The sequence below is a fragment of the Syngnathus floridae genome, chromosome 13 (genome assembly GCF_059516105.1).
Source record: "Syngnathus floridae isolate MCC-2025c chromosome 13, RoL_Sflo_1.0, whole genome shotgun sequence".
Lineage (NCBI taxonomy): Eukaryota > Metazoa > Chordata > Actinopteri > Syngnathiformes > Syngnathidae > Syngnathus > Syngnathus floridae.
In genome coordinates, this window is record NC_142425.1 from 14,428,834 (window position 1) to 14,452,602 (window position 23,769).

Genomic DNA, 23,769 nt, shown 5'->3' on the forward strand with positions numbered 1-23,769 from the left:
ATGCTCCTTAAAAGCCTTCCAGCCTGATCAGCCACACCTGTGGGGAGCAGCCACACCGCCACTCTGCTCACGGCTGCCCCCTGTGGAAAAGAGAAAAAACCTCCCGGACCCTGACAAATCAATGTGTTTTTAATGTCATTTTAAAGATATTTCAAAATAACAACCTCACGTATGCATCTAATAGTTGAAACTAGGGTCAGGGTTTCCAAATGGGGTTTCAAACTAGGGTTGGGCTTTCAAAGTGGGGTTTCAAACTAGCGTTAGTGTTTCAAAGTAGGCTTAGGGTCTCAAAGTAGGGTTTGGGTTTCAAACTAGGGCTTACAAATAGGGTTAGGGTTTCAAACTAGGGTTGGGTTTGTTAACCTTAACCCTCCCTCCCTCCCTCCCCCACCTCGCTCAGTGCTTTCCTGCGTTCCAGCATTCAATTATTCTTCATGGTCCTCTCAGTGTTGCAAGCGTCGGATATAATGCAGCGCCCCCGCCCCCCCCCGGCCCCAGCCCCCCTTCAACTCCAAGCTTCCCTTTCTCCTGTCCCCCTGCAGTCGCCCCTACCTCTTCCCTGCCCAGATAGCAGCTGTCAAGTCGTCACTATAGGTTTGCTGGGCCGCTCTTGACCTGAGGTGGACTTGGCACGCTGATGCGTCCACATTTTATTCCCTTGCCTTGGAGGAGTGAAACTAATTGATTCCGGAGGGCCCTTGGCAGGCAGTACACTTCAAGGGGAAAACCCTTCCTCATAAATGTTGGGAACAAAAGGCCACGTCACACTAACAAAAAGAGCCTTTGATTTTTTTTAAAGTTCTTGTTTCGATAGGCATTGAAGTACACGTGATACTGACCATACCTGACCATATTGGAGTGCATTCAAGCAATCCACATTTTTCGCATTTTTGTGGCAAGGTGCATCACCGCGTTCGTACTTTAAAGACCTCGTCAAACTATGACAAGATAACATTGTCAAAACATACAAGTGAACAATTATTCAAATATCATCGACCTTCTGCTTGTTTATTATTACAGTCATGTAGAATGGCTTACAGGAAACGACTCACCTGAATAAGGTCAAATCAAGACTTGGATCCAGCTTCAGCGCGAAGATGGAGTTCTCTTTCATGAACAATGTTTTAGCAACAGCATGTGAAATGAGCCCAAGATAATGACAAGGCTCTCAACAACAGATACATATGGTGAAATGAAATGAAAGCAGGCTCAAAATGACTTCCTTCCTTCCTTCCTTCCTTCCTTCCTTCCTTCCTTCCTTCCTTCCTTCCTTCCTTCCTTCCTTCCTTCCTTCCTTCCTTCCTTCCTTCCTTCCTTCCTTCCTTCCTTCCTTCCTTCCTTCCTTCCTTCCTTCCTTCCTTCCTTCCTTCCTTCCTTCCCATGTCCAATTTTCAAGATGCATCCTTGAGAGGCTCTGAAAAAACGCCACCGATGGATGGATGGGCAGAAATAAGAGCTCACAATCCTTGCTTGGGGTGGAAATTGACTTGATACCCACCAGCTGATAGCAGGCCATTTTTGGAAGGAATATATAAATGAGCATTTCATAATGAAATGGTAACATGAAATGAAATGAAAAGGTTTCGTACGTTAGGCTCAAAAGTAGTCTGAAGAAAACCAAAGCAATACTCATTTGCAATACAAATAAAGGGGAAAAATATATGCAACCGTCATTTCCTTTGTGGACAGCTGCATCGTTGGGCATTTGGAAGTGATTCCACAACATCAAACTGGTCCAAACTCAACTTTGCTCCATGTAGTCCTTCCGCTTGAACATAATGCACATTGTACAAAGAGTTGCGCAGAGTTTGCTCAAGGATGCAAGCCTTAAGAAAACAAATCAAATACACACGTCTTCGAGCTGTACATTCAAAAATGAGAACACTTTTTACCTCCATAAAAAAAACAATGTATGTGTGTGTGTGTGCGCGCGCGTGTTGTTATGGTGTCAGTCCCATGCTTTTAAGGATGTTTTCCTCAAGCACTAGGAAATCGTTGTACTCCTTCATAACATCCTGCTCTTCTGTGGTGGGGGTCCCTACTTTCTCAGGCTCCTTCAGAGAATAAAAATCAGGATTTAGAAAACATGATGTTGTCACTTTTGGTTTGATTATACAGAATGATCCCAAATATCCCAATTAAAAGTAAGTCATCTTCCGTGTCCAACTCTCAAAATCTGATGACTAGCTGGGTTTATAAATGTGGACTATAAAATCCTGTCAAACCACTGTCAAGCATTAGAAGCTCACCACTTTCTTCTGTTCCTCTGGTGGCGGCGGCGGCGGCTTTTGGCTTTCCCACACTTCTCTCCTCTTGATAAGGTCATTAAGTCTCTCTTGCTGCTGATGAATGCATTTCCCCACATTGGCTCTCTATACACATGCGAGAGAAAAATGTCTTTTGGGTCACATAAATAAATTCAATCTTCATCCACGAGGCATCCACTCCAAATAAATAAATAAACAAACAAATAAATAAACGAATCAATCAATCAATCAATAAATGGTGTTTGGATTGTTGCCCAAAATAATGTTCCTTTTGCATTACCTCATTTCTGTAAGCCATGTGGAACACGGGTGGGATTTGAAAGACACGCACTATTCCAAGATCGTCAGCCAAAGTCAGGAAGTGCTGCTTGGCTGGCATGGAAATCAACATCGAGAAACACTTTGATTGCAGTGGTGTGAAAGTGAGCTCAATCCCCCAAAGTCATTTGTCCATTGTGGCTCTCAACTGCTGTGATCAAATACTCACAGGAGATGGTCCAAGGTTTGATGGAGGTGATCTTGCCACTGGTCATGTGTTCTTGCACGTGCACAGCTTCTCCCGTCTTTTCAAGAATGTTCCACACCTCGATTTTCCCGTCCCCTTTTCCAAGGAAGAAAATGGCCGGGCGGGTCAACGACCAGCACGCCGACGTACACAGCCCCTCCGAGCTCGGGAACAGGAAAAGGGGGCCGTCCTGGAAGGCAGGCGGTCGGTCGGGCGGTCGGTCAAAAGGCAGAAACAACAAACGCCTTGGCTGAGTCCGAGTAAGAAAGAGCCTTTTTACCAACACTCCTTCTTTCCAAATGGCAATATTGCAGCTTCCAAAAAGCGACGTTCCAGTCAACACAATGTCTTTAAAAAAGGGCGAGCGCTCGACGGTATTGACCAAGCAGGGGTGGATTTTGAATAAATGAAGCGGCTTGGGACCTTTGGACACATGAGACCGATCGCTCGGTGGTTATCTGACCCAGAGGAGACTCGACGTATCGCCGCGGTTAAATCGCGGCTCCGGTGATTTGCCGAAGCTACCGCGTCACTTACTCACGAGCTGATCCAGATCGTTTCTTTCCATTTTCCAGTCGGTGTAAACAATCTCCCCGTCCTGGCAAAAAGCAAAGGGAACTAAACGTGGTTCAAGTCAAAGACTTGAACATGAATGCACTTGGTATTGTGAGGAGGGAGGGCTTTCACCTGTGTTCCGATATAAATCTTGGTATTGATGTCTTCCAGAGGTGTTAGTCCTTTGGCTGAGGGAACTTGGAGCTGACTGTAGTCTGACGTTCCGAGCGCTGAGCCGCCGCCGCCGCCGCCGCCGTCGCCACCGCTTTCTTGAGCGTCACATTACGTTCAAAAAGTACTTTTCAATGACCATGATCAATGGAGTGAGCGTGGGAAAATGGAAGGAGGGAAGGAGGGATGGATGGATGGATGGATGGATGACGGATGGATGGATGGATGACGGATGGATGGATGGATGGATGGATGGATGGATGGATGGATGGATGGATGGATGGATGGATGGATGGATGGATGGATGGATGGATGGATGACGGATGGATGGATGGATGGATGGATGACGGATGGATGGATGGATGGATGACAGATGGATGACAGATGGATGGATGGATGGTGCAGCCTCAACAATCCAAACTCCAAAGCTTTACGCTCACCTGCGACTGTGGTGCTGGTAGTATTCGGCCTATTGGCGAAGGGGTAAAGGTTGAATTTGATTGGGACGTAATCACCGTTCCTCTCCATGTTTACCAAGGCAACCTACAACATCAAAGAAAATGTGTGTTTTTCTCAAATGTCAACTTTTTGCGCGCACGTACTCATTTCCTAATAAAGACTAAGGCGATAAAAAAGAAAAAAAAAGCGCGGCGCTAGCGATTGGCAAAAGCACTACAAATGATCGCATCCTACGTTACCGTAATGAAAGGTTTCCACATCCGCTCCAAGTGTTTGAAGGGGTTGTTGTCACTGTAATTGGCCATCTGAGACTCGGAATCATTGTGTTTCTTTTCCGGTATGGTCTGGCGCACTTGTCTTGGCATTCGGATATCCCAGAACATTAAAGTGCTTTGGAAAGAAGAGGGAACGGTTAATATCGTCTCCTCATTCCATCGTATCTTCAATGATCTAGGTGACTTTGTTTTGTTCTTCCCACCTGTCAGGGGAGCAGGTGATAAGTTGAACAGAAAGATTGCATTTGTTCTCCACCGGAACGCCCTGAGCGGTCACCTAATCGCAGCTCAAGGAGAGCGGAGACAAATTCAACCACGCTGAAGCCTTTCAAAGGATCGTGGCGGCGACAATCGGTGAGAAGAAGACACATTTGAAAAGGTGCTCGCATTCAACGATCGATAGCCACCACGCGGAGAAGCAAAACAACTTGACGCCATGACATCCATCTCAAGAATGACTTGCGCCAGTACTTTAGATTGCGGCAAGCTTGCGTGTGCTTTTCGCCGTCCATACCTCAAATGACTGAGGCAGCCAATGGACATCTGTAATTGGGGCTTTGTGGCTGTTCTCCACCCCTGACATTGCACTGTAGCGCACAAGTGGAGCTTTATTGTCTTTCTTGTCCTCAAAACCCTGTCAACGGACACACCAGTCAACGCACTTTAGTATTGGTCAAAGCAAGAGTGTAACAATTCATCCGTCCCAACTTGATCAGCGTGATCACACATTTTGGTGGGGAAAGGGAAATGCATGAGACTTGAACAATTGTCCTTCTTCATTGGGCCGACAAACAAAGCACAGGTCCGCGCGTGTGCCGAGCTCTGCTCCCACAAGCCTCAATGTAGAAATAAAGCCTTGTCGACACCACAGATAAAAGAAAGGAAAGGAAAGCAAAGGAAAGGCTAGGCTAGGGGTGGGATGGGCCACGGGCCATGGGATGGCATTTGTTTGTTAGCTTCTGTTGTGCTTGGCCAGGGTACACTGCATGCTTTGCATAACAGCTGGAGGCTGCCAGCTCATGCTGTTGGCTTTGGGAAATGAAGAGCAAACAGGGCGAGAAGAAAGAGAATGGAGAGAAGGAGGAGGGACAGCAAAAATCAGGGTGAGGAACAGCAGAGACAGCTGGCTGACTGGAGGGAGGGGGGGAGGGAGGGAGGGAGGGAGGGAGGGAGGGACAATAAAAGCACACAAAGGCCAGATGGAGGAGATATTTAGGAAATGATCCTCAGCATCCTTTGATAGTCTACGCACCCACATTTGACTAAAGCATCCTGACATCATCACAGGAACACAATTCGAGGAACGTGACAACGTATTCTTGGATCAACGTTAGATATGGCTACTCACCAGCGTGTCCGTTTTGACAGAATGATGCTTATGATGACCGTGTTGGACTGGGTGCAAACGTGCAACGTGAGCAGATATTTCCCACAACACCACCTGTGGCGCACACACGCACACTGGCAAATGAGCAGCAGAAACGGATGAAACGGCCAGCCAAGAGAAAGGGCTTCCTTCCCAGGCCAAAAGCAGCAAGCAAGGCACAAAGGAAGCCAGCCAGCAAGCACCTGGCCGTTCACGCAGCCGCCAACAATAATATTTGGATCCGAGGGGCAGAATTCAAAGGCAAGAATGTTGTCTGGGCACTCCAGCAATATCTGGAACACAAAGACAATATAGTGCAAACAACATGTTCATCGACACTATTTGATGACTGTGGAAAGTTATTATTATTATTATTATTTTTTGCCAAAGCACATGTGTACATTGAATGAGGTCCAGAGCGGCAATACAAAGCAGCTATTCAGCATTGTGTTCAAATACGTCCCTGACATGAATAGCTGCTGAAGAGTATTTATTTACAAGCACTTTAGACAACTAAAGAATGCTGTAGATCGAACAGAAGAGAGGGAGATTGTGAGCCAAGAGATGAACTCCAGCATCCAAAGGGATTATGTTCGTCACCAGCTATTGATCAGTCCGGTGAGTCAATAAATCTTCTCAAATTCCTACCGGGAAAATAATGATCTTTTTCACATTGGATCCTACTTGACATTCCCCTCATATATTATTCAATCTTCCCTGATTCCTATTGGGGAATAAATGTCATTTGAGGGTATAAAAAACAAAAAAGGACGAGTCGGCACAAGTGAGTCGCTCTTGGTGCCAATGAGTGCGGGCGTCAATTGTTGCAGAAGAGCACTGAGAGCATGTGCATGCTGCCTACCTTGGCATGAGTGGGGTCAGAGAAGCTGTAAAAAACAATCAGCGGCCCGGTCGACTTGATCAACTGTTGTTTCTTCTTTTCTCTCATTGCCACGGCCATCACACCTTGAAAAGCAATAGCGCAAATGAAATGCGCCCAAATAAAGGTGAGAATCGCGCCACTCACGAGTGTCCACATTTATGGTGGCTCAAATGGTGGCTCTCCACCTACTTGGAATGGTGGGATGCCAGTGCATGCAGATAATCTCCTTGCCGGGACAGTAGTTTGGGTCGGAAAAGGCCTGGTTCAGCATCAAAACATCGGACACCTTCCCAGACCAGTCCATGTCGTCCGTATCCGTCCCCAAAGCCATCCAGTCGTCTTTGAACACGTTCATAATTTCCTCTTGTTGCAGGGCGTGCAGAACCCTACAAAAAGGAGCGGCGGCGGCGGCTGTGCTTGGGGCTCCATCAAACTTACCAAAGCTTTGATGCATCTTTTCGTGCGGAGACAGGCATGGGAGGTCCCATCCCGTGTCTTGTTGTTTTACCTGTTTGTCACTGCACTACAAAAATCACTTAAGCTTAGTGGAGGGCTCTTCTCCTGCTCATCTTTCTTCAACACTCCTGGCGTGTACTGCGTACAGTTGTTTCGCATAAACTTCCTGGAATGCGCACAAAAGATATTGTTCATCCATTTGGACATCTCAAATTCTGAATTCAATTTGCTTCGTGAAACAGTTGTACTATGTTTCCATGGCACTGTTGGTTTCAATCAAAGGCTTGAAGAACTACGTATCAGGGTCCTCCGGGCCCAAGTACAGAAGGAAAATCATCCAACAAGCGGTTCACGAAGCCATTTGGAAGCTGCCTCTTTTTTACCACAGTGTCTGGGCGCTGCTGCTCTGGAGGATGGGGATAGCCTGCACGGCGCAATCCCTCTGTAACAGCTTGATGTTGAATCGCCTGTCTTGGTAGGACAAGCACTCCACGTTGCCATCTTTGACATCGGCAACGTTGCGGTCCGAAAGCGAGAGCGGCGAGCCAAACTCCCTCCGAGCTCTGGAGAACTTGTAAATTAACTTGGAGACAGAATAGAGGCCATTCCAATGAAAGCTTATAAAGTGAATGACAAAGCTACTCCCAATGTATTTCCGAGCACCTTTTCTCTTGTCTCTTTGACAGATTCTTCATCAATTTCTTTTTCACTGCCAAGTGATATCCATTCCTTTGCTTCTGGAGTTTTGATTTCAATCTCCATCTCTTCTTCAGGCTCAGCTTCAGGGGGCTGACAATATCAGACATACGTACGTACACGCACACTGACTTGTGTGTCTTGGCATGTGAAGCAATTGACAATAAAGCAGACTTTTGACTTTGGTCACTGCGGCATGAAATGAAACGATACACACAGGCTTGAATCAAAGTACTTACATTGAGGATTCGTTCCTTTGCTTCTGGTGTCAGAGCCAGATAGAACATTTGGCCATAGGTGAAGTCTCGGTCATAAACCAGCAAAAGCTCACTCTCCGGATAATCCTGTCAATGGCATGGATGGATGTCACGCAAAACGTACATGTTCCTTTGGAGTATCTATGTTCTTCTTATGCTTGCTTGCGGGCGTCCACGACATGCATGGTAGCTTCATTGACGATAACAAGTTGGTGGTTTAAAGACACACCTGGATGACTGGGTTTTGTTCAAATAATGTTGAATCACATACATGTCGATGTTTGCGCACAACTAACTGGAGCCATGCATGCATGATCAAACAAGACACGTCTTTTTTTTTTTTTTTGGCCGGCCCAGCTCACCACGGGAGTCTGCACATCATCACAGTGCCTTGAGGCTATTGTCTGAGTGGGACAATAAGGTAAGGCTCACTCACCAGGATCATCTGCTTCACAGGGCTGAAATCCGACACTGCGGCTTTTGTCCTCATGTCCTCTAAGATGTCATCTTTCTGCAGGAGCTTGTAGGGGTTCTCCCCTGTGACATCCTCATCAGCGACGCAACCAAACTGCTGCTGAGTAGCAGATGTCAGGACCATAGGGATGATGTCCTCTGGCTGACCTTGAAGAACGTCTCAAATGACTACCATGCGTGTTATGTCAAACTAGCAACAAGTAGACTTATTTTCTTAGGTTGCACACTTCAAATAAAGACACCGCTTTAGAGAGTTCTAAAATCCCAAAACAAATCCTTCTAATTAGTCTGTGCGCTAGTTTGAAGAAAAGGAGTGAAAGGAGTAAGAGTGACGGAAAATGTCTACCACAAGATTTTCTTCATAGACAATCCATGTGTGGAGGCCCGAAGCATGGACAGTAAACACGCTGCTGCATAATGACAGCTTTCATCCGGCCTGCGGTTGCTTTCTTCAAAGCCTTCCCTTAAGGTTGCAGAAAGGATGCAGGGAATGCTGCCTGCCCGGCTGCCTGCCACAGCCACATTATTTTGTAAACTGAATTTGCGTATTTTTGTCATTCTAATTCGATTTTTACTTGATTTTCGGGGTGGGGTCTTTTCTTATCCTATTGGTAAATCACTATTCTTTTCAAGCAAATGTCCTCCACTTAATACATTGTTGGTTACTTGAGTTTGCTCCAAACCCTGTTGCAAATTAGGCCTACCTGGAGTCTCTGGACCTTCTTCTGTACTGCTGGTTGTGCTTGTCTTTGATGTCATGCTTGCTCATGTGATAGTTCCACCGATGGAGGAGGCAAACCGCTTCCAACTCACTTGGTCAAACAAACAAACAAGCAAACAAACAAACAAACAAACAAACAAACAAACAAACAAACAAACAAACAAACAAACAAACAAACAAACAAGCAAGCAAGCAAGCAGGCAAACATAAAACCCCCAGTAAAGACACTGTATAAGATTTGTTTTAAAAACAAAATTATATCATCATCATACTTTGTTTTACATACAAACATTACGGGAACGTAGTGTCATTTTGTAAGCGGTTAGCGACATCTTGTGGTATACATATGTAGTGCGATAGCTTACCTTTGCTACTCTTCGATGAAAAGAAACATTTTTTTACTAATACTAATACCCTTGCAATTGCAAAGTGCTCGTAATCGGTCAAATTGACAATAAAGCAAATAAGTTGAAATGTCAAGCCGACAAAACACTGAAGCATTTGAGGAGCGTTTGCTGAAGCAACTTGATAGATAGCAGCTGACTGCGGAGAATTCGTCTGCTTAAACATGTTCAGCATGCTGCATTTAGTGGCGAGCACAACACTGACATCCAACAAAAAGCCGCTTTCACTTTAGAGACGAAATGGCCATTTCAGCGAGCCCTTACTTACCTCTTGCTCTGCTCTTGCACAGCCTGCACTTGGGCGTTGAAATGCAAGCGGCTGTTTGGTTGCCAGTAACAACGAGAGGGCGGTCCCAAATTGACGGCTTCAACGACCGTCGACTTTACATACAATGACGCGCAAAGTGCCTTTGAGCGTCACCTGAAACATTCGCAGGTAAAAAAAAAAAAGAGGAAGAATCATTCGCAGGTCAACGAGCTTCCCGGACGCTGCCACGCAGATTGCTGAAGTCAAATTGAACGGGAACAGGTCAGTGGTAAACATTTGTACGTTTTTTAAATGCATTGATAAGCATATTGTGGTAAACAGGGACTCTGCTACTATTCCAAAACCAGTGAAAAAAAATAAACGCCTAATATTAGGGCTGTGAGAAAAAGCTGCTTCGTTCCATCTTATTTTGTCACAGTGAACAATCAAGAGAAAATTGTCTTCATTTTGGATTGCCATAAGCATCGTCATCATTCCATTCCATCTATTCAGCTATGCCGGAGTCCGTTGTTGGTGACTTGTACGACGTCCGTGAGAATGAGAATGAGAATGAGAATGAGAATGAGAATGAGAATGAGTCCCACGCTGCCTGGGCCGATCATCAACATATTTCAACGGAAACGGATCACGTGGAGTGTCTCCGGAGGAAAATCAAATTTTACTTCATGAACCCTTGTGAAAAGTACCGTGCCCGCGGACGGAAACCGTGGAAACTCGTTTTGCAGGTCATCAAAATTGCCATCATCACCATCCAGGCAGGTACTTCCCATGGCCGCGGCTCATTGGCTTCCATCCTATGCTACGTATCCTCCTGATGAGCCTTTCTTGACTTTTTGTCTTAGTTGGTGTCGTTTGGGCTCAGCAACCAGATGGTTGTAACCTTTAAGGAAGAAAACCTGATGACATTTCAGCATCTCTTCCTAAAAGATTATGTTGATGGGGCTATTGCAACATATGCCATTTACAGACAAGAAGATGTTTATGATCACATAAGACACGTTATTCAACAGGTAAGGCAATGCTCAAATCTCCTGGATGGGTCGATTTTGTCCAACGTGTGTATTTTGACTTGACAGACGTACGTGTACGTATTCTTCCTGTTTTTTGGTTTGAATGGACGTAAATCATTCACAGAGCTCTATTGTACTGCATGCTTATGTGGTAAAAGTCACAATATGCTTGTGAACTTTGGACATTGTGTGCTCATCAAGCATTTCTTTAGTGCTGGAGTCAACTTATTTGCGATTGTAGCGCAACTTGAAATGTTATTTTCCAGTACGGAAATCTGCACAACACCACCGTAGGAAACCACGAATATGAGAAAAACGGCATCGTCTACACACCCTTGACGCTGTGTCAGGAGTTTTATCGCAACGGCACCATCTACCCGGGCAATGACACTTTTGAAATCGACGCTCATGTGGAAACCGGTACGTACGTACGTACCCGTGGAAAGACTCCCAGCAAAAGTGACGCTGGATTACCGTTTGCCTCCCAGATTGTATTGACGTCCACCCAATGAACGAGTCGTCGTCACAAGACGTGCTGGCGCATTTGGAGTTGCACTTCAAAAGGTCACCGTCATGAGCACCACCGCTGGCTGCAGGCGCCACTTGCGGTCTGACTGCTGGCTGTATGCGCACGCTTTCTTTTCCAGAATGCTGGCCATCAAGATCTCGTTTGTTCTCAAAGCCATCAATTTACAGACGGTCAGACACAGAGAGCTGCCAGACTGCTACGACTTCAACATCCTTGTGCGACCCGCATGGCACTTTCTGCTATTTGCACGCTGAAATACGCATTCGCTCGAAGACGTGAACCCCAAAAAGTTCACCTTCTCGCTATCAGCCGTGGTGCGAAAAGTACGTACATGGCGCTATTTCCTTTTTGCGCTTCGCAGATCACTTTGGACAACGGAGCGCACAGCGGCAGGATCAAGGTGGACCTGGAAACCCACGTGGAGATCAACGAATGCAGAGACTGGAGAGTAACCGGAGCTTGTATGTTTGTCGAGCCCGAGTTCAGCGCTGCTTACTTTGCGGATTACAATTCTAATATTGTTGATTTGTTGCCGCCAGCCCCGAGAAGCATATACCTGACCCTGGTGTTTGACTGCCTGATTATCCTAACATGCATGATTTCCTTCACGCTCTGCCTTCGCTCAGTGTTGACTGGGATACAATTGCAATTTGTAAGTCTGGCAAATTCTCAACTTGATGCGACATCCACTTCACTTGGGTTATCTGTTGTCTCTTGGCTGCTGCTGCTGCTGCTGCTGCTGCTGCTGCTGCTGCTGCTGCTGCTGCTATAGGAGTACAAAAAGTTCTGCGAGAGCCAGAGTGGTCAAGACGTGCCCTGGTGTGACAGGCTGGAGTTTATCAATGGCTGGTACATTCTGATCATTGCCAGCGACTTGTTAACCATCGTCGGCTCCATCCTCAAGATCGATATTTACACCAAGGTACTGGACATCGCCCAAAATTGGGACCTCATCCAGACTTTGATTTGTCTTTTTTTTTTCCTTTCCCCCTCCGAGGTCCTGACGAGCTACGACGTGTGCAGTATCTTCCTGGGAATAGGCACCATGTTTGTTTGGATCGGGGTCATCCGCTACATGGGCTACTTTCACAAGTACAATGTAGGACGATTCGCCCCATTTGAAGCCTTTCTGTCGTAAATGGCTTGCCAACAGAGTTACGCGATGAAAGCTAGGCATCTCGAGCAGACTGTTTGATCAAGTGTTGTGTCCCCCCTTTCCTCACAGATCCTCATCCTAACTCTGAGGGCAGCGTTTCCAAACGTGATCCGTTTCATCTGCTGCGCTGGAATCATCTACCTAAGCTACTGCTTTTGCGGCTGGATCGTCCTGGGCCCGTATCACGAAAAGGTAAAGGCGCTCGGACGAGCCGGCGCAATTCGAATCCGACGGAGACGAGGAAAGCTCAGCTGGTTCTGCTGGCAAATACCATTCCCCTAACAGCACGTCTTTCCTTTTGACCCTCCCCACAGTTCCGGACCTTGAATACAGTATCCGAGTGTCTGTTTTCCCTCATCAACGGAGATGACATGTTCCCCACCTTCAAAGAAATGAAACAGAAGAGCAGCCTGATTTGGATTTTCAGCAGAGTCTACCTCTATACCTTTGTCTCCCTTTTCATCTACATGATCCTCAGTCTATTCATCACCATCATCACAGACACCTACGACACCATCAAGGTAATGCGTCTGTTTCCGGTGACCAATGGGAGCTTTTGTTCTTCAACACTCTTCCCATAGCATCCATTCTCACAAGCCCAGTGACTCATTCGCAGCAACAGCAGCAGAGCGGGATCCCGACATCACAACTCCAGCGATTCCTAGCCGAGTGTAAAGATCTCCCAAACTCTGGAGTTTACAGGCTCGACAAGAAGAATTGTTTTCAACGCTGCGTGAGCAAGTAGGTCCAAAACACTCTTGCGCTTTTACGAGCCACCTCTAAAAAGGCCAAGATAATAAAAAGCGATCCCTAGCCCTACCGCTAGATGTCACTAAATCCATACTGATGCTTTGGGTCATGTTAGGTGCAGAGAGCGTCATGAGAGGTTGACGTCGGAAGAATAGCGAGCGCGTTCTTTCACCTTATTGAAGCCTGAAGATAAAGTGGCACTTTTTTTGTCTTTGTAAATCAGAAAATACAGATCAACAGTTTACAAGGTAGACAATCATTTGTCAAGTTTGCTTAACAATGAAAGAAAATAAGATACGCTTATAGCAAAGATGTCTATAATAAGGTCGAGATATTTCTTGTCATGTGGAAAGGAAGAGATTCCACTGTCAAATGGGAGATGTTTATGACATGTCACTTTGAATGAATCCTAAATGAATCGATCAGAATAAAATGATTTTATTTTTCCTGCTGTTAGTTTTGTGACCTTATCGGTATAAAATTCAAAACATTTTTTCACTAGTTAAGGTCCTTCCTTATAGAAGAAAATCATTGCTCATGGCAGATGGCACTTACTAAATGTGCAGTACATGCTTAAATACTTCAGAAAGAAGAATTCCTGGCAAAGAAACATTTGGGTCCAATACGGTACATGCTCCGACAAGCAATTGCCAAATGATTCGTCGCTGGGGAAACAGAGAATGCCGCCTCACTCACCCCCATATGTCCAAAAAAGATCACTTAAATAACATTCATCCCAAAGCAAATCTTTTACCAATCCAAAACATGTGCATTGGCAAACACAGGCTATGTAGTGAACCAGCCAGCCAGCCAGCCAGCCAGCCAGCCAGCCAGCCAGCCGGCCAACCAGCCAGCCAGCCAGCCAGCCAGCCAGCCAGCCAGCCAGCCAGCCAGCCAGCCGGCCAGGGCCTTTCAGTGTCCAAAGTCAAGTTCAAAATTCCCTTCTTGCTTTCGTTTTGCCCTTTTCATTGTTATTGAGAGGCACTCGTCTGCAGCTTAACCAGAGACAACTCTTTGTACGTATTGCCGAAAGGTCATACGGCCTATGACATTTCCCAGATCATTGGAAACCACTACTTGATGTTTTCTGTTCCGTTTTGATCGACCCAGGATTAAGAGGAAAAAAATATAGATACAAATTCGGGAGGTCAGACGGTTAGCATTTTAAATCCTACAAGTAAAAAAAAATCAAACGACATCAGTCTGGTTTGGACGGACTGATGTCAGACGGCGGCACAACCCGCTGTTCCTCCATCCTGTTTGATTGTGAACGTAAAATGAGACTAAAGAAATCCTCATCTGGGACAGTTGGGCCTCGTGTGGCAGAGGGAGGAGCCGCACACCTTTGGTCATTCAGTCTGGATCCCTTAAGGAAACACACACCATCATTCTTAAAGATGCATGTGAAAAAAGTCAACAGGATGATTAATATAGAAGGAATAAACGTTTTCATTGGGCTGTACAACTTAAAGGCCACCTTAGCTGTGGAAAGCATTTTCAAATCCTTTTTCTTAGCCTCATTGTTTTCAAATCACACAAAGCTGGCATCTCTCTCTCTCTCAACAGGGGTGTGTCGGCTTTTTCTTTTCACTGACTACCATGACTAATTTACCAGGTCTTCTGCATCAATTCTGCTTGAACTAAAAGCAGCGCTAGAAGCAATCAATAAAGCTCGTAAGCCTTTTGCGCACCTGGCACTTGACTAGCATGTCGAAGAAGACATCGTCCCCCTCGGGCTGGTTAAGGGTGGTCTCGATGCAGCTGTATCGGGAGGGTGTGTGAGCCGGATCGGCACTGGAACTGGGGGCTGCCAGCCAGAGGAAAAGCAGATGAATGCGAGCGCCCGCCAACGAGGACTCTGACACACTACACGGAATGGTCCGTCTCTCGGCAGCGCACCTTGCAAAGGGTCTTGGTTTTCGCTGGAGGTGGAGGGTGTACTGGGCCGGTCGCAGGTGCTGAGTCTCAAGCCAGGAAAATGGCTCAGGCTGACTCGTTGGTCGTCCAGACGACGGGCCTGGGAGCTGGCCAGCAGCTCCAGGAAATGAGCGGGATCCTGCAATGGTGTTTCGCAAGCCAGCATAGCTAGAAAGAGAATCAACGACACTGACTGAGTGCCTGATGCTGACGATACTTAGTCAAGTCATCCCTAACTTCAGGTTGTTGCATCAATCCCAGATGCAAGCAAGCAAGCAAGCATCATCCCCAATTGATGATTGATAAAGCGGGCTGGGCTGGACTGGGCTGGGTTGAACTGGGCTGGGCTGGGCTGGGCTGAACTGGGCTATGCAAGCTATCCAGCTAGACTTGCCTGAGATGTACACCTGATAGCAACATTTCCGATGTGAAGGGAAAGTTTCTGTATTCACACCATCTTGTGCCAGGTTGACAGACTCGACATACAGAAAGTGGAGGGTAGAATGGTGTGAAAACAGATGGGGACAGACTTACATTTCCTTTCAGCTAGAGGTGGGCTAGATGAGGGAGAGGAAGTGGCAGGCTGATGCCTTGAGCCGTCTAAAAGAGAGCACCTTTGGTCATCCATTCGGTTGCCCTGGAAACGAGAGAGGAGGTCGAAAAAGCCGTCCTCTCCGATCGTATCGTGTGACGCTGGCTGCAGGAAGAAGCAACAATATTCAAAGGGAAAAGTCAAAGTCTGCGATTTGCGTTCCAAACATGGCTTTTGGGACACCAGTCCTGGAAGATACGACATATGTCACAAAAGCGCATGGCTGCTGAGCTGTCCCATTCAAAAGTACCTTTGGAGACAGCGGCGGGTCCAAATCAGGCAACGAGCGCTCCGACATGCTTTCATGCTGCTCTTTTGGAAATTTGTTGCTTTTATGCTTCTTGCTTTTTAGTCGGTGGAAGAGGAAGAGCTTAGTGGAAGCCTTTATGGTGTTATTTTTGGAAGTCCTCGAGAGTCTATCTTCCTCCCAGTTCTGGAAAAGGCATCGCAAACATGACTTTCAGAATCTTTTCGCACCGCTGCTTGATATCGAAACGGCATGAATATCATCGATGGTACGCAAACCGAATGCAAGGTTGAATCTCCGGTTTGAGTTGGAGTGTCCAGGGTCTCTGTACTGCCTTGCCTCCTTGATGGTGACTTTCTCCCTAAAGCACACATTTCAACCAAATACTTTTTCATCTCTTTCAAACACAGTCGTAGGATGGAACTGTAACCGATCGATGCGTATCTACCCGACATGTTGAGGTAACTCTGGTGGCTCACTGACAGAGGAGTGTTTGTTTTGCTGAAGAGGTTGGGATAGATGTTGGACTTCAGACCCACGACTAGCCGGAGGTCTGACAAATTCATCCGTGCAGTCGCCTCACCACTTTGGTCTCCAGTCTAAAGGAATAAATCCATCCATTATCCAAAGTTCATCTGAGCTGATTGATGAAGTAAGATCCCCCCCAAAAGAGTAGCTAGCCAGCTATTTGCACTGTAGTTCATGAGCGCTGCTCCGTCTTTGACCGCTAGACGGCGATGTTGCCGCTACACAAAGACTGAGCGGAAGGACGTGGTAGTCAACGGTGCTCGCTCGCTCGCTCGCTCGCTCACTCACTCACCTCTTTGGCAATTTCCAGATGTTTTTCTGCAAAGTGCATAGCTTGCTCGTGGTTCCCCAGGGCGGTGTGGGCGTTTCCTAGACTCCAGTACGCCCTTCCTTCACCAATCCTGAAGAAGACCAAAGAGCAAAGCAGCTTGACATGACATGCGACTGTTCTTCACACCAGAGAAAATGGGAATGGTGAATGACAACATTCAGTCGCAGTTAAGGTTCTTCACTTCAGCTCATTTGGATTGGAATGACCCACGAGTTGAGAAGCAGGACAAAGGAATTGCCTGTACCTGTCGTTGAGGTCCTGAGCAATGAGCAAATGTTTGAGGTGATAATCAATGGCTCTCTCATAGTCCTGAAGGAGTGTGTAGGTGTTGCCCAGACTGTAACAGGCTTGGGCCTCCACCGCCTTGTCCTTCAAAAGCCTGGCCAGCTGCAGAGTCCTCCTGAAGGAAAAGCAGAGCGGAGGGGAAGACCGGCTCAAAGAATGTCTTGGCTGGCTGGCTGGCCGGAGAAGGGATATTCCATTTTTTTCCTCTCCATTTTATTCCTTTGTTTGTTTTTTTCTGAGGTCTTCCTCTTGAACGACTCATTTCACAGAGCAGAGCGTAGTTCGAGTCAACTTTGGTGAAAGGGTTTTTCCAGAAGTTTCGACTTCTTTGTCATCGTGATGTAACATTATTGTCAGTTAATGTGATGGCTCTTTTTTTCTCGATGCAATGACTCTCCTCTTTGTCTAATCAGTATCAAGTATTTGAATTACAACGAGTGCTTGCTGGAGAAGCAATATCATTTGGGATTCATTTCAAGGTGTAAATAGATGTGCTATTTACTAAGCTAGCCCAAGAGCACATCATCTACATAAGATCACATCAAACTTACTTGTAATGACCGGCCGCCACTTCAAATTGGCTAAGGAATATATGAGCATTGCCAAGGTTACAGTGCGCCCTCCTTTCAGCAGACTTGTCTCCAAATTCTTTGGCAATAAGAAGGCGCTGGCAAAACAAAGCCCAAAAAATTGAAGGCACGAATCAAAGTGAGTTTTCATTGTTAAGGCAGGCACCTCGTCGTCCCTTAACGGGCAAAGGCGACATGAATTGGATCTGTTCACCTTTTCATGTGCTGCGACCGCAGTTTCAAAGTCGCCCAGCAGATAATAGGTATTGCCAAGGTTCCCATAGGTGCGACCCTGGGCCGCATGATCTCCCAACTCCTTCACCAAGCTCAGGTTTGCCCTGAAAGTACAGCCGGCAATATTGATACAAACTTTTGCTCCTCTTTTTATGCACACAGTGGCTTCTTTTTTAGCTTGGGGATGGAAAAAGACAAATGCAACCAGTGAGTACAATTTAGTGGGATCATATCTGAACAGATTCACGTGCAAAAACATCGATACCGTGATGAAAAAGGTCACACCATTTGTACACCATGCACCGCTGGGTGCTCTGAGTCACGGAATATAGAAGAAGAAGAAAAAAAAAAAAATCAAGTTGAGAAAGACTCACTCGTAGTACTGTGAAGCTTTCCTCAGGGCGATCCTGGCTTCCTCTGGAAACTCTCCTGGCTCTGTCCCCGACCAGCAGATGCTTTTACCCTTGGCGTGGTAGACGTTCCCAAAATTATACAGCGCTCGGGCCTGCCCCACCTACAGCGCAAGGCACGGTTGTTATAAAAATACAAGGCACAGCACAGCACAGCACAGCACAGCAGAGCAGAGCAGAGTAGAGCTGCCGGCATGCACAATTTGAGCTCTCAATATAAGCGAGAACCAAAGTGGCTGCTGGCTGGCCGGCTGGCCGGCTGGCTGGCTGGCTGGCTGGGGCATCACTGAAAACAGTCATCATCGGTTTCATTTTTACACTCCCAAAAGAAAGCAAATACACAGTGCTCATCTCGAGTCACGTCTTAATGATGACATTTTATGCATAGAAGGGTGTGGCTTAAGTACAAGCATATGAAATGCAAGCAAGTGCCAAAACGAAGCCCAGTGTGTCCACAAGTGCACGCAGGCGTGCACGCCTACGCATCTGGGACGGATCAACACACACTCAGTGGATACGTGTATTATGGTCAGATGTGGAAATAATTCACGGAATAGACAGCAGCATGTGCTTTGGGCTCAAACACAGATAGAGCAAGTGTAGGGACAAGTTGGATAAGATGAACAACACTGGAGGCGCAAGCCACAAATGAGTACAGCAAATGAAAGTTGGAGGCTGCAGCTTCAACATCAGACCTTAGCATTCCTGTTTCTTGTGCTTGCGCCTGTCTGATTGAAGATATGCAGATACGATTGGATCTTCAAATGGGACTAATGCTCAACATGTGAATCCTATCTGCAGGCTCAGCCAGCAAATACAAATAAACAGGAAGGGTAAGGAGTTGACATTATGAGTAGACTCCTCCAATGGTGACCCACCTTGTCACACATGGCTCTGGCGAGGTCTAAATGCCTTTGGCAGCAAACCACGGCTTCATTATAGCGCCCGAGGAGCTTTAACGTGTTCCCAAGGTTGCCGCTGGCTTTGGCCTCGCCGACTTCATCGCCAATCGTCCTAAAAGATAAACAAGCCGACTTTAGAACGGGACGGAATAGCATGCTTCGAATTGGCTTTTTTGGTTGACAAACCGACGGTCGACGTACGTCATCCTACCTGGTGAGCGTGAGATCGTGCCGATGGTACTCCAAGGCTTTGTTATACTCCTGCAAGTGAAAGTAAGCGTTGCCCAGCTGGCTGTAGATGGCGCTGAGGATTTGGAGGTCCTCCGTTCCAACCTGGATGGCAGACTCAAAGAAAGACGCGCCGGCGCGATAATTGGCCGCCTTACAGAGCCTTTCGCCTTCCAAGGCCAGCTCCAGACACGAGGGCTCCATCCTGCACAAACGGTTTGGTCGGGCAAAGATGTTAGTGACCTTTGAAAGGCCAATCTCCTTGTACATCTTTGATTCATACAGTCAATTAGTATATGGGATGATGTCAAATAGAAATAAAATAAAGCAGAAAATGTCCCTTTATGCTTGAGCTTTTTGAACATGCAAGTTTCTAAACCATTTCCCAAATGTTCATCAGCGGGAAAAACAAAAGAAAACTGGACTAAACATGATTTGACACACTTGTGAGGAGGGAACAGAAGCATTAAGTCCCTTGAAGAACAACACTTTATTGATCCCGCAAATGGACTGGTTTCATCAGGCAAACAGGAATGAATCATGGGGAAAGAACAAGCCAAGCTTTTTCCGGATGAAGGTACAAATGCATTGGAACTTGTCCGTACGGCATGAAGACATTTCTTAAAGACCAAGTGTAGAACAGGTAAAACAACTCATAAAAGCTCCCCAAAGGCGGAACTTTTCAATGTCATTCAATTCCGAGAAAGAGCAAATGGTCAGTTACATCAAACCAATTGACTATCATTCATTTGATCGCTTTGAGAGCGACTGCACTCGCTACCTTTCATTCAAAAGCAATTTTCCAGTTCAAAAAAACAAACATGCATGCACGCTACATAGATTATCCTTAGGCGTGATTGTCTAAATGTAGCTGGATGGTCAATTCCATTCCGGTAGTCCACATTTGACCACAATGACCAAAACACAAGCAACCAAGTGATGGATGGCAAATTGTCACCAAGAGAGGAATGCAGGCTAATGGCAGCAGACAAGCTCTTTTCAAATCTTCATCTTTCTCTTGGCCCATCGATGTCAACGTACTAGAAGCCCCATTCAGGTCAACAAAGGTTGATGCAGAGTTGATAACTCGGTTGAGTGAGGAGGACTGACTGACTGACTCAATGATTGACTGAATGACTGACTACATACCTGTTGCTGCTGCTGCTGCTGCTGCTGCTTCTTCTTCCCAATGGAAAGCACTTAAGGCAGTCTGACATGAAGGACATTTCAAGCTATGAAGCAAATGGAGCTCTTTCAAAACAACACCCTTTGCCTTCCCTTCCTTCATGTGTATACACATAACGCAGTCTCAATGCCACAATGTCATAAAGAACAAAACGGCAGCTCTCCTCAATCAGCGACCACCGCCAGCCATCCTAAACGGAGGTCGGCTAACCTGCGCTAACCTGGGCTAACCTGCGCTAACAGCAAAACAAAAGGACTTAATCGGCTCAGTGCTCTCGCATTGGCTTTCACGCCGCCGGCCCGTCCTTGCCGGCGTGCTGCAAATCCACACTTGGCGGTTGTTGCTAAGCACAAATGACAAATATCAGAAAGCCTGCCTGCCTGCCCGCCCGGCCGGCCGGCCGGCATGAATAGACGGTTGCTCTCGTTAGCACTAAGCAGCATATGTGAGCCTAACCATTGGTTTGTGTCACTTCCAATTAAGTCAGAGCTCAGTGGTAATTATAGCCACTTTAAGTGGCTCCACTCAACCTTAAGGCTGTTTGCTCAACACGGCATGAAATCATCATCATTTAACAGCAGAAGTCCTGGGGGGCTTCCACACACCTGAATGATACTCTCCAAAAGAAACGGGCACCACATACGTACGTACGTACGTATCATCTCTTCTTATTCCTGCTCATTTAACCAATGCGCAAAAAGTGGGCAGACGTGGGCACTGGGGGAAGAAAACAGACAATCTTGAGCTGCATTTTCCATGCATCCAAATCTTAGAGTGATGGGTGTCACATGCACGGACGGCAAAAACAACTCGACAGTGACTGCTTATTGCTTTTGGAAAGTATGACATCACAGCTCCAGGAAAAGTCCAATACAAGATTCAAAGCGCAGACGACAGTCTGAAATGCATTTCGGGATTCAACTGCTACTTGTCTATTGGGCAAAACAGGTGAAAGCCCTGGAAAACATACAGCCGGCAGAATCATCATGACAACATTGACATACTTTTCTTGGATGGTGAACCGCAACTTATTAACGCGTATTGTTTCAAGCGAGAAACATATTTGGGCAATGACAACAGCATACGCACATCTATGGTGAGCGTCTGCTTGCTCTACTGGTTAGTCGAGGACTGCAAGCACAGAATGGAATTCATCAAAGGCAGGCAACTTGGCCGTAGCGTGCCATGGGCTCTGTCTGTGGCTTGTCTCAGCTTGTTAACAATACCTTGGAGCAAAAACAAAAAGCCTTTCAGATCATGTAAAACATACTTGATCACAATACCACACACGTGTAATAGGATGCACACTCCCACAATGGATGTACTAGAGACATTTTTGTTTGAAGTAAGGTGACCTAGTGATAAAAAAAAAAAAAAATCCATCCATAGGCCTCCATGGCGCATCACTCAATAGCAAGTGGGTGCGTGAAAGGGTCAAGGACATGACGTCATCCGCCGGTCTCAACATGGTGCCTGCCAAAGAAAAGGAATACACTACTATGCCACGCGCACGACTTTTTGGAAGGAAAAGGTTCCGGCACCTCTGATTTAGTGGGTTCATCTGAAGAAGCAAGACGACAATGTCGTTTGACAATAGTATTGATTGCTAGTCAGTCCATGCAAAAACTATTCAGTGAATGCACCATTTCTGCTGGCTTGGCAAATTGTTCTGCTATGATGTCAGCCAATGACTGAACTACTTTCAGGCAAAATCTCGAGCCTTCTATTTGTTGTTTGACTCCCCATTGTTGACTGGATCATTTGAAGGGTTAGGGTTAACTTTGAAAAGCCAAATCTTTTGTCTGAGAAAACAATCGCTGTCAATCAATCGTGGATCAATGCTCAAACCCAAGTTTTGCAGCATTTAACTTCAGCTTGTATGTTTTCCATGGAGCGAGGGATTCATGTGTCTTCAAAGATGATATTTGCCATCAGCATTTCAGTGGCAACACCTAAGCAAGCGTCTAAGAAGTGATGCAAGTGATTTCGAGACTTCTTTAAGGGGGGAAAACCACGTACGAGACGAGACACATTCATCATGGGCAACTTTGGAATTGCTCACTTTTAGCAACGTTTTAATGACGCTGGAGTGTGCTCTTAAACTGTGACACCAATCAACACCGTATCATTCATTGACTAAAATCTCTCTGGGCAGACACACGATTACAAATGTCAAATAGAAAAATGACTAATCTCATTCTTCTGAGCAGTCTGAGTTGATGACTTAGTGATGACGAGCTGAAAAATGACGTCGGATATTGAGTCACACTCGTCGGAATACGTCATCACGTTCCCGTTTGACTGTAATTCAGAGTAAATATTGAAACGATTCAAAAAAAACATCCAATACATAACAACACTTGGAATCAAGTAAACCGCTATTTCCACGCGATGGAGCCGAGAGCAAAACTTTTGAAACGGTTTCAATGTAACTCAAACAGCCGTTGGTAAATTTGCCTCAAAGTGGCATGCACCTTATTGGCGGCTTCTGCGGCGTTTACCTTTTTTTGTTGTCCTTGTCCTCCTCAAGCGTCGTAGTTTTGCCCAGGTGTTTGCAGCAAGATCTATCTGGAAGAAGGAAGACTACTGTTGACTAGTCGTTTGGCTCGGGAGACAGAAGTTTGGAAAGCTACTCCTCCCTCCCTTCCTCCCTCCCTCCCTCGCTCGCTCGCTCCAAATCTGCTTCTCATTTAAAAACTTGGTCGCTGCTTTCACGGACCATCGGAAATGTCCAATCTTCACACGTGGGTTTCGTTCAAGAAAAAGAAGGTTACATGGAAATAAAAGTCGTGTTGATGACGCCATAACGTGTGCCAGATTTCTACAATGAATACAAGAAAAAAAAAAAAAAAAAAAGTAAATACCGGCTTGAGATGCCTGTTACAAAACAGACAGATCTCTGCCGCCCCCTGTCGCACAGTAAGTGCATGCTACATGGAAAATCAGCCCAGTCAGAGCAAAGTACACTCAGTCATACAGTACTCACTCAACATTCTGGGAATTTTCAGCTCTGGAAAATTTCCTTGGGAAAGAATTATGGAAATCTGTAAGGACGAAGGGAAATATGTATATAGATACGTATTATACTTATTATTAGTGTTGCTGAGACCTTAATACTTTATGATTTTTTCTTTTCCA

The 23,769-nt window shown here is 46.1% G+C and overlaps 3 protein-coding genes across 9 annotated transcripts; 1 reads left to right on the plus strand and 2 right to left on the minus strand.

Moving 5' to 3' along the window:
• Positions 1 to 987: 987 nt before the first annotated feature.
• dnai3 (dynein axonemal intermediate chain 3) lies at positions 988 to 9,876 on the minus strand. Of its 3 annotated transcripts, XM_088395209.1 has the most exons (22): positions 9,758 to 9,876; positions 9,069 to 9,176; positions 8,327 to 8,511; positions 7,873 to 7,977; positions 7,601 to 7,726; positions 7,321 to 7,520; positions 6,990 to 7,103; positions 6,671 to 6,867; positions 6,461 to 6,564; positions 5,802 to 5,891; positions 5,581 to 5,673; positions 4,747 to 4,866; positions 4,436 to 4,509; positions 4,197 to 4,347; positions 3,939 to 4,041; positions 3,460 to 3,596; positions 3,310 to 3,370; positions 3,053 to 3,195; positions 2,755 to 2,962; positions 2,548 to 2,639; positions 2,250 to 2,372; positions 988 to 2,054 (listed from the first exon to the last, which is right to left on the minus strand). In XM_088395209.1, the coding sequence occupies exons 2-22, from the start codon at positions 9,121 to 9,123 to the stop codon at positions 1,941 to 1,943; spliced, it is 2,595 nt and encodes an 864-aa protein (XP_088251335.1). In that variant the 5' UTR covers positions 9,124 to 9,176; positions 9,758 to 9,876; the 3' UTR covers positions 988 to 1,940. The 3 variants fall into 3 exon arrangements, with proteins under 3 accessions (XP_088251335.1, XP_088251338.1, XP_088251337.1); XM_088395212.1 differs by having other exon boundaries at positions 8,327 to 8,506; positions 9,069 to 9,832; XM_088395211.1 differs by having other exon boundaries at positions 9,069 to 9,832.
• mcoln3b (mucolipin TRP cation channel 3b) lies at positions 9,587 to 13,648 on the plus strand. 3 transcript variants are annotated; one of them, XM_088395217.1, is made up of 14 exons: positions 9,587 to 10,018; positions 10,176 to 10,512; positions 10,600 to 10,767; positions 11,034 to 11,187; positions 11,256 to 11,331; positions 11,415 to 11,511; positions 11,658 to 11,757; positions 11,836 to 11,948; positions 12,069 to 12,218; positions 12,294 to 12,395; positions 12,522 to 12,644; positions 12,767 to 12,973; positions 13,069 to 13,193; positions 13,318 to 13,648. In XM_088395217.1, exons 2-14 carry the CDS (start codon positions 10,252 to 10,254, stop codon positions 13,355 to 13,357), a joined length of 1,716 nt encoding a protein of 571 aa, XP_088251343.1. In that variant the 5' UTR covers positions 9,587 to 10,018; positions 10,176 to 10,251; the 3' UTR covers positions 13,358 to 13,648. The 3 variants fall into 3 exon arrangements, with proteins under 3 accessions (XP_088251343.1, XP_088251342.1, XP_088251344.1); XM_088395216.1 differs by having other exon boundaries at positions 9,589 to 10,018; positions 10,250 to 10,512; XM_088395218.1 differs by lacking the exon at positions 9,587 to 10,018 and having other exon boundaries at positions 10,378 to 10,516.
• On the minus strand, positions 13,621 to 23,639 carry LOC148389110 (G protein-signaling modulator 2-like). 3 transcript variants are annotated; one of them, XM_088395214.1, is made up of 16 exons: positions 23,133 to 23,639; positions 21,721 to 21,762; positions 19,429 to 19,650; positions 19,194 to 19,329; positions 18,280 to 18,419; positions 17,886 to 18,009; positions 17,654 to 17,769; positions 17,062 to 17,217; positions 16,779 to 16,887; positions 16,407 to 16,557; positions 16,237 to 16,319; positions 15,962 to 16,144; positions 15,654 to 15,816; positions 15,102 to 15,287; positions 14,894 to 15,009; positions 13,621 to 14,568 (listed from the first exon to the last, which is right to left on the minus strand). In XM_088395214.1, coding segments are annotated over exons 2-16 (2,055 nt in total). In that variant the 5' UTR covers positions 21,723 to 21,762; positions 23,133 to 23,639; the 3' UTR covers positions 13,621 to 14,400. The 3 variants fall into 3 exon arrangements, with proteins under 3 accessions (XP_088251340.1, XP_088251339.1, XP_088251341.1); XM_088395213.1 differs by having other exon boundaries at positions 21,721 to 21,857; XM_088395215.1 differs by lacking the exon at positions 21,721 to 21,762.
• Positions 23,640 to 23,769: the final 130 nt, after the last annotated feature.

What these genes read in the sequence shown, in the direction of transcription:
- dnai3 (XM_088395209.1), bottom strand. Translation starts at nt 9,123, where the DNA reads ATGACATCAAAGACAAGCACAACCAGCAGTACAGAAGAAGGTCCAGAG. An exon ending in TGTAGTGCAGTGACAAACAG is followed by an intron (nt 6,868 to 6,989) that starts GTAAAACAACAA and finishes TCCTTTTTGTAG; the next exon opens with GGTTCTGCACGCCCTGCAAC. An exon ending in CAAACCTTGGACCATCTCCT is followed by an intron (nt 2,640 to 2,754) that starts GTGAGTATTTGA and finishes TTTCCATGCCAG; the next exon opens with CCAAGCAGCACTTCCTGACT.
- mcoln3b (XM_088395217.1), top strand. Translation starts at nt 10,252, where the DNA reads ATGCCGGAGTCCGTTGTTGGTGACTTGTACGACGTCCGTGAGAATGAG. An exon ending in CTGGAGAGTAACCGGAGCTT is followed by an intron (nt 11,758 to 11,835) that starts GTATGTTTGTCG and finishes TGTTGCCGCCAG; the next exon opens with CCCCGAGAAGCATATACCTG. An exon ending in GCTACTTTCACAAGTACAAT is followed by an intron (nt 12,396 to 12,521) that starts GTAGGACGATTC and finishes CTTTCCTCACAG; the next exon opens with ATCCTCATCCTAACTCTGAG.
- LOC148389110 (XM_088395214.1), bottom strand. An exon ending in GTGGCGGCCGGTCATTACAA is followed by an intron (nt 17,218 to 17,653) that starts GTAAGTTTGATG and finishes CTTTTCCTTCAG; the next exon opens with GAGGACTCTGCAGCTGGCCA. An exon ending in AAACCAAGACCCTTTGCAAG is followed by an intron (nt 15,010 to 15,101) that starts GTGCGCTGCCGA and finishes TCTGGCTGGCAG; the next exon opens with CCCCCAGTTCCAGTGCCGAT.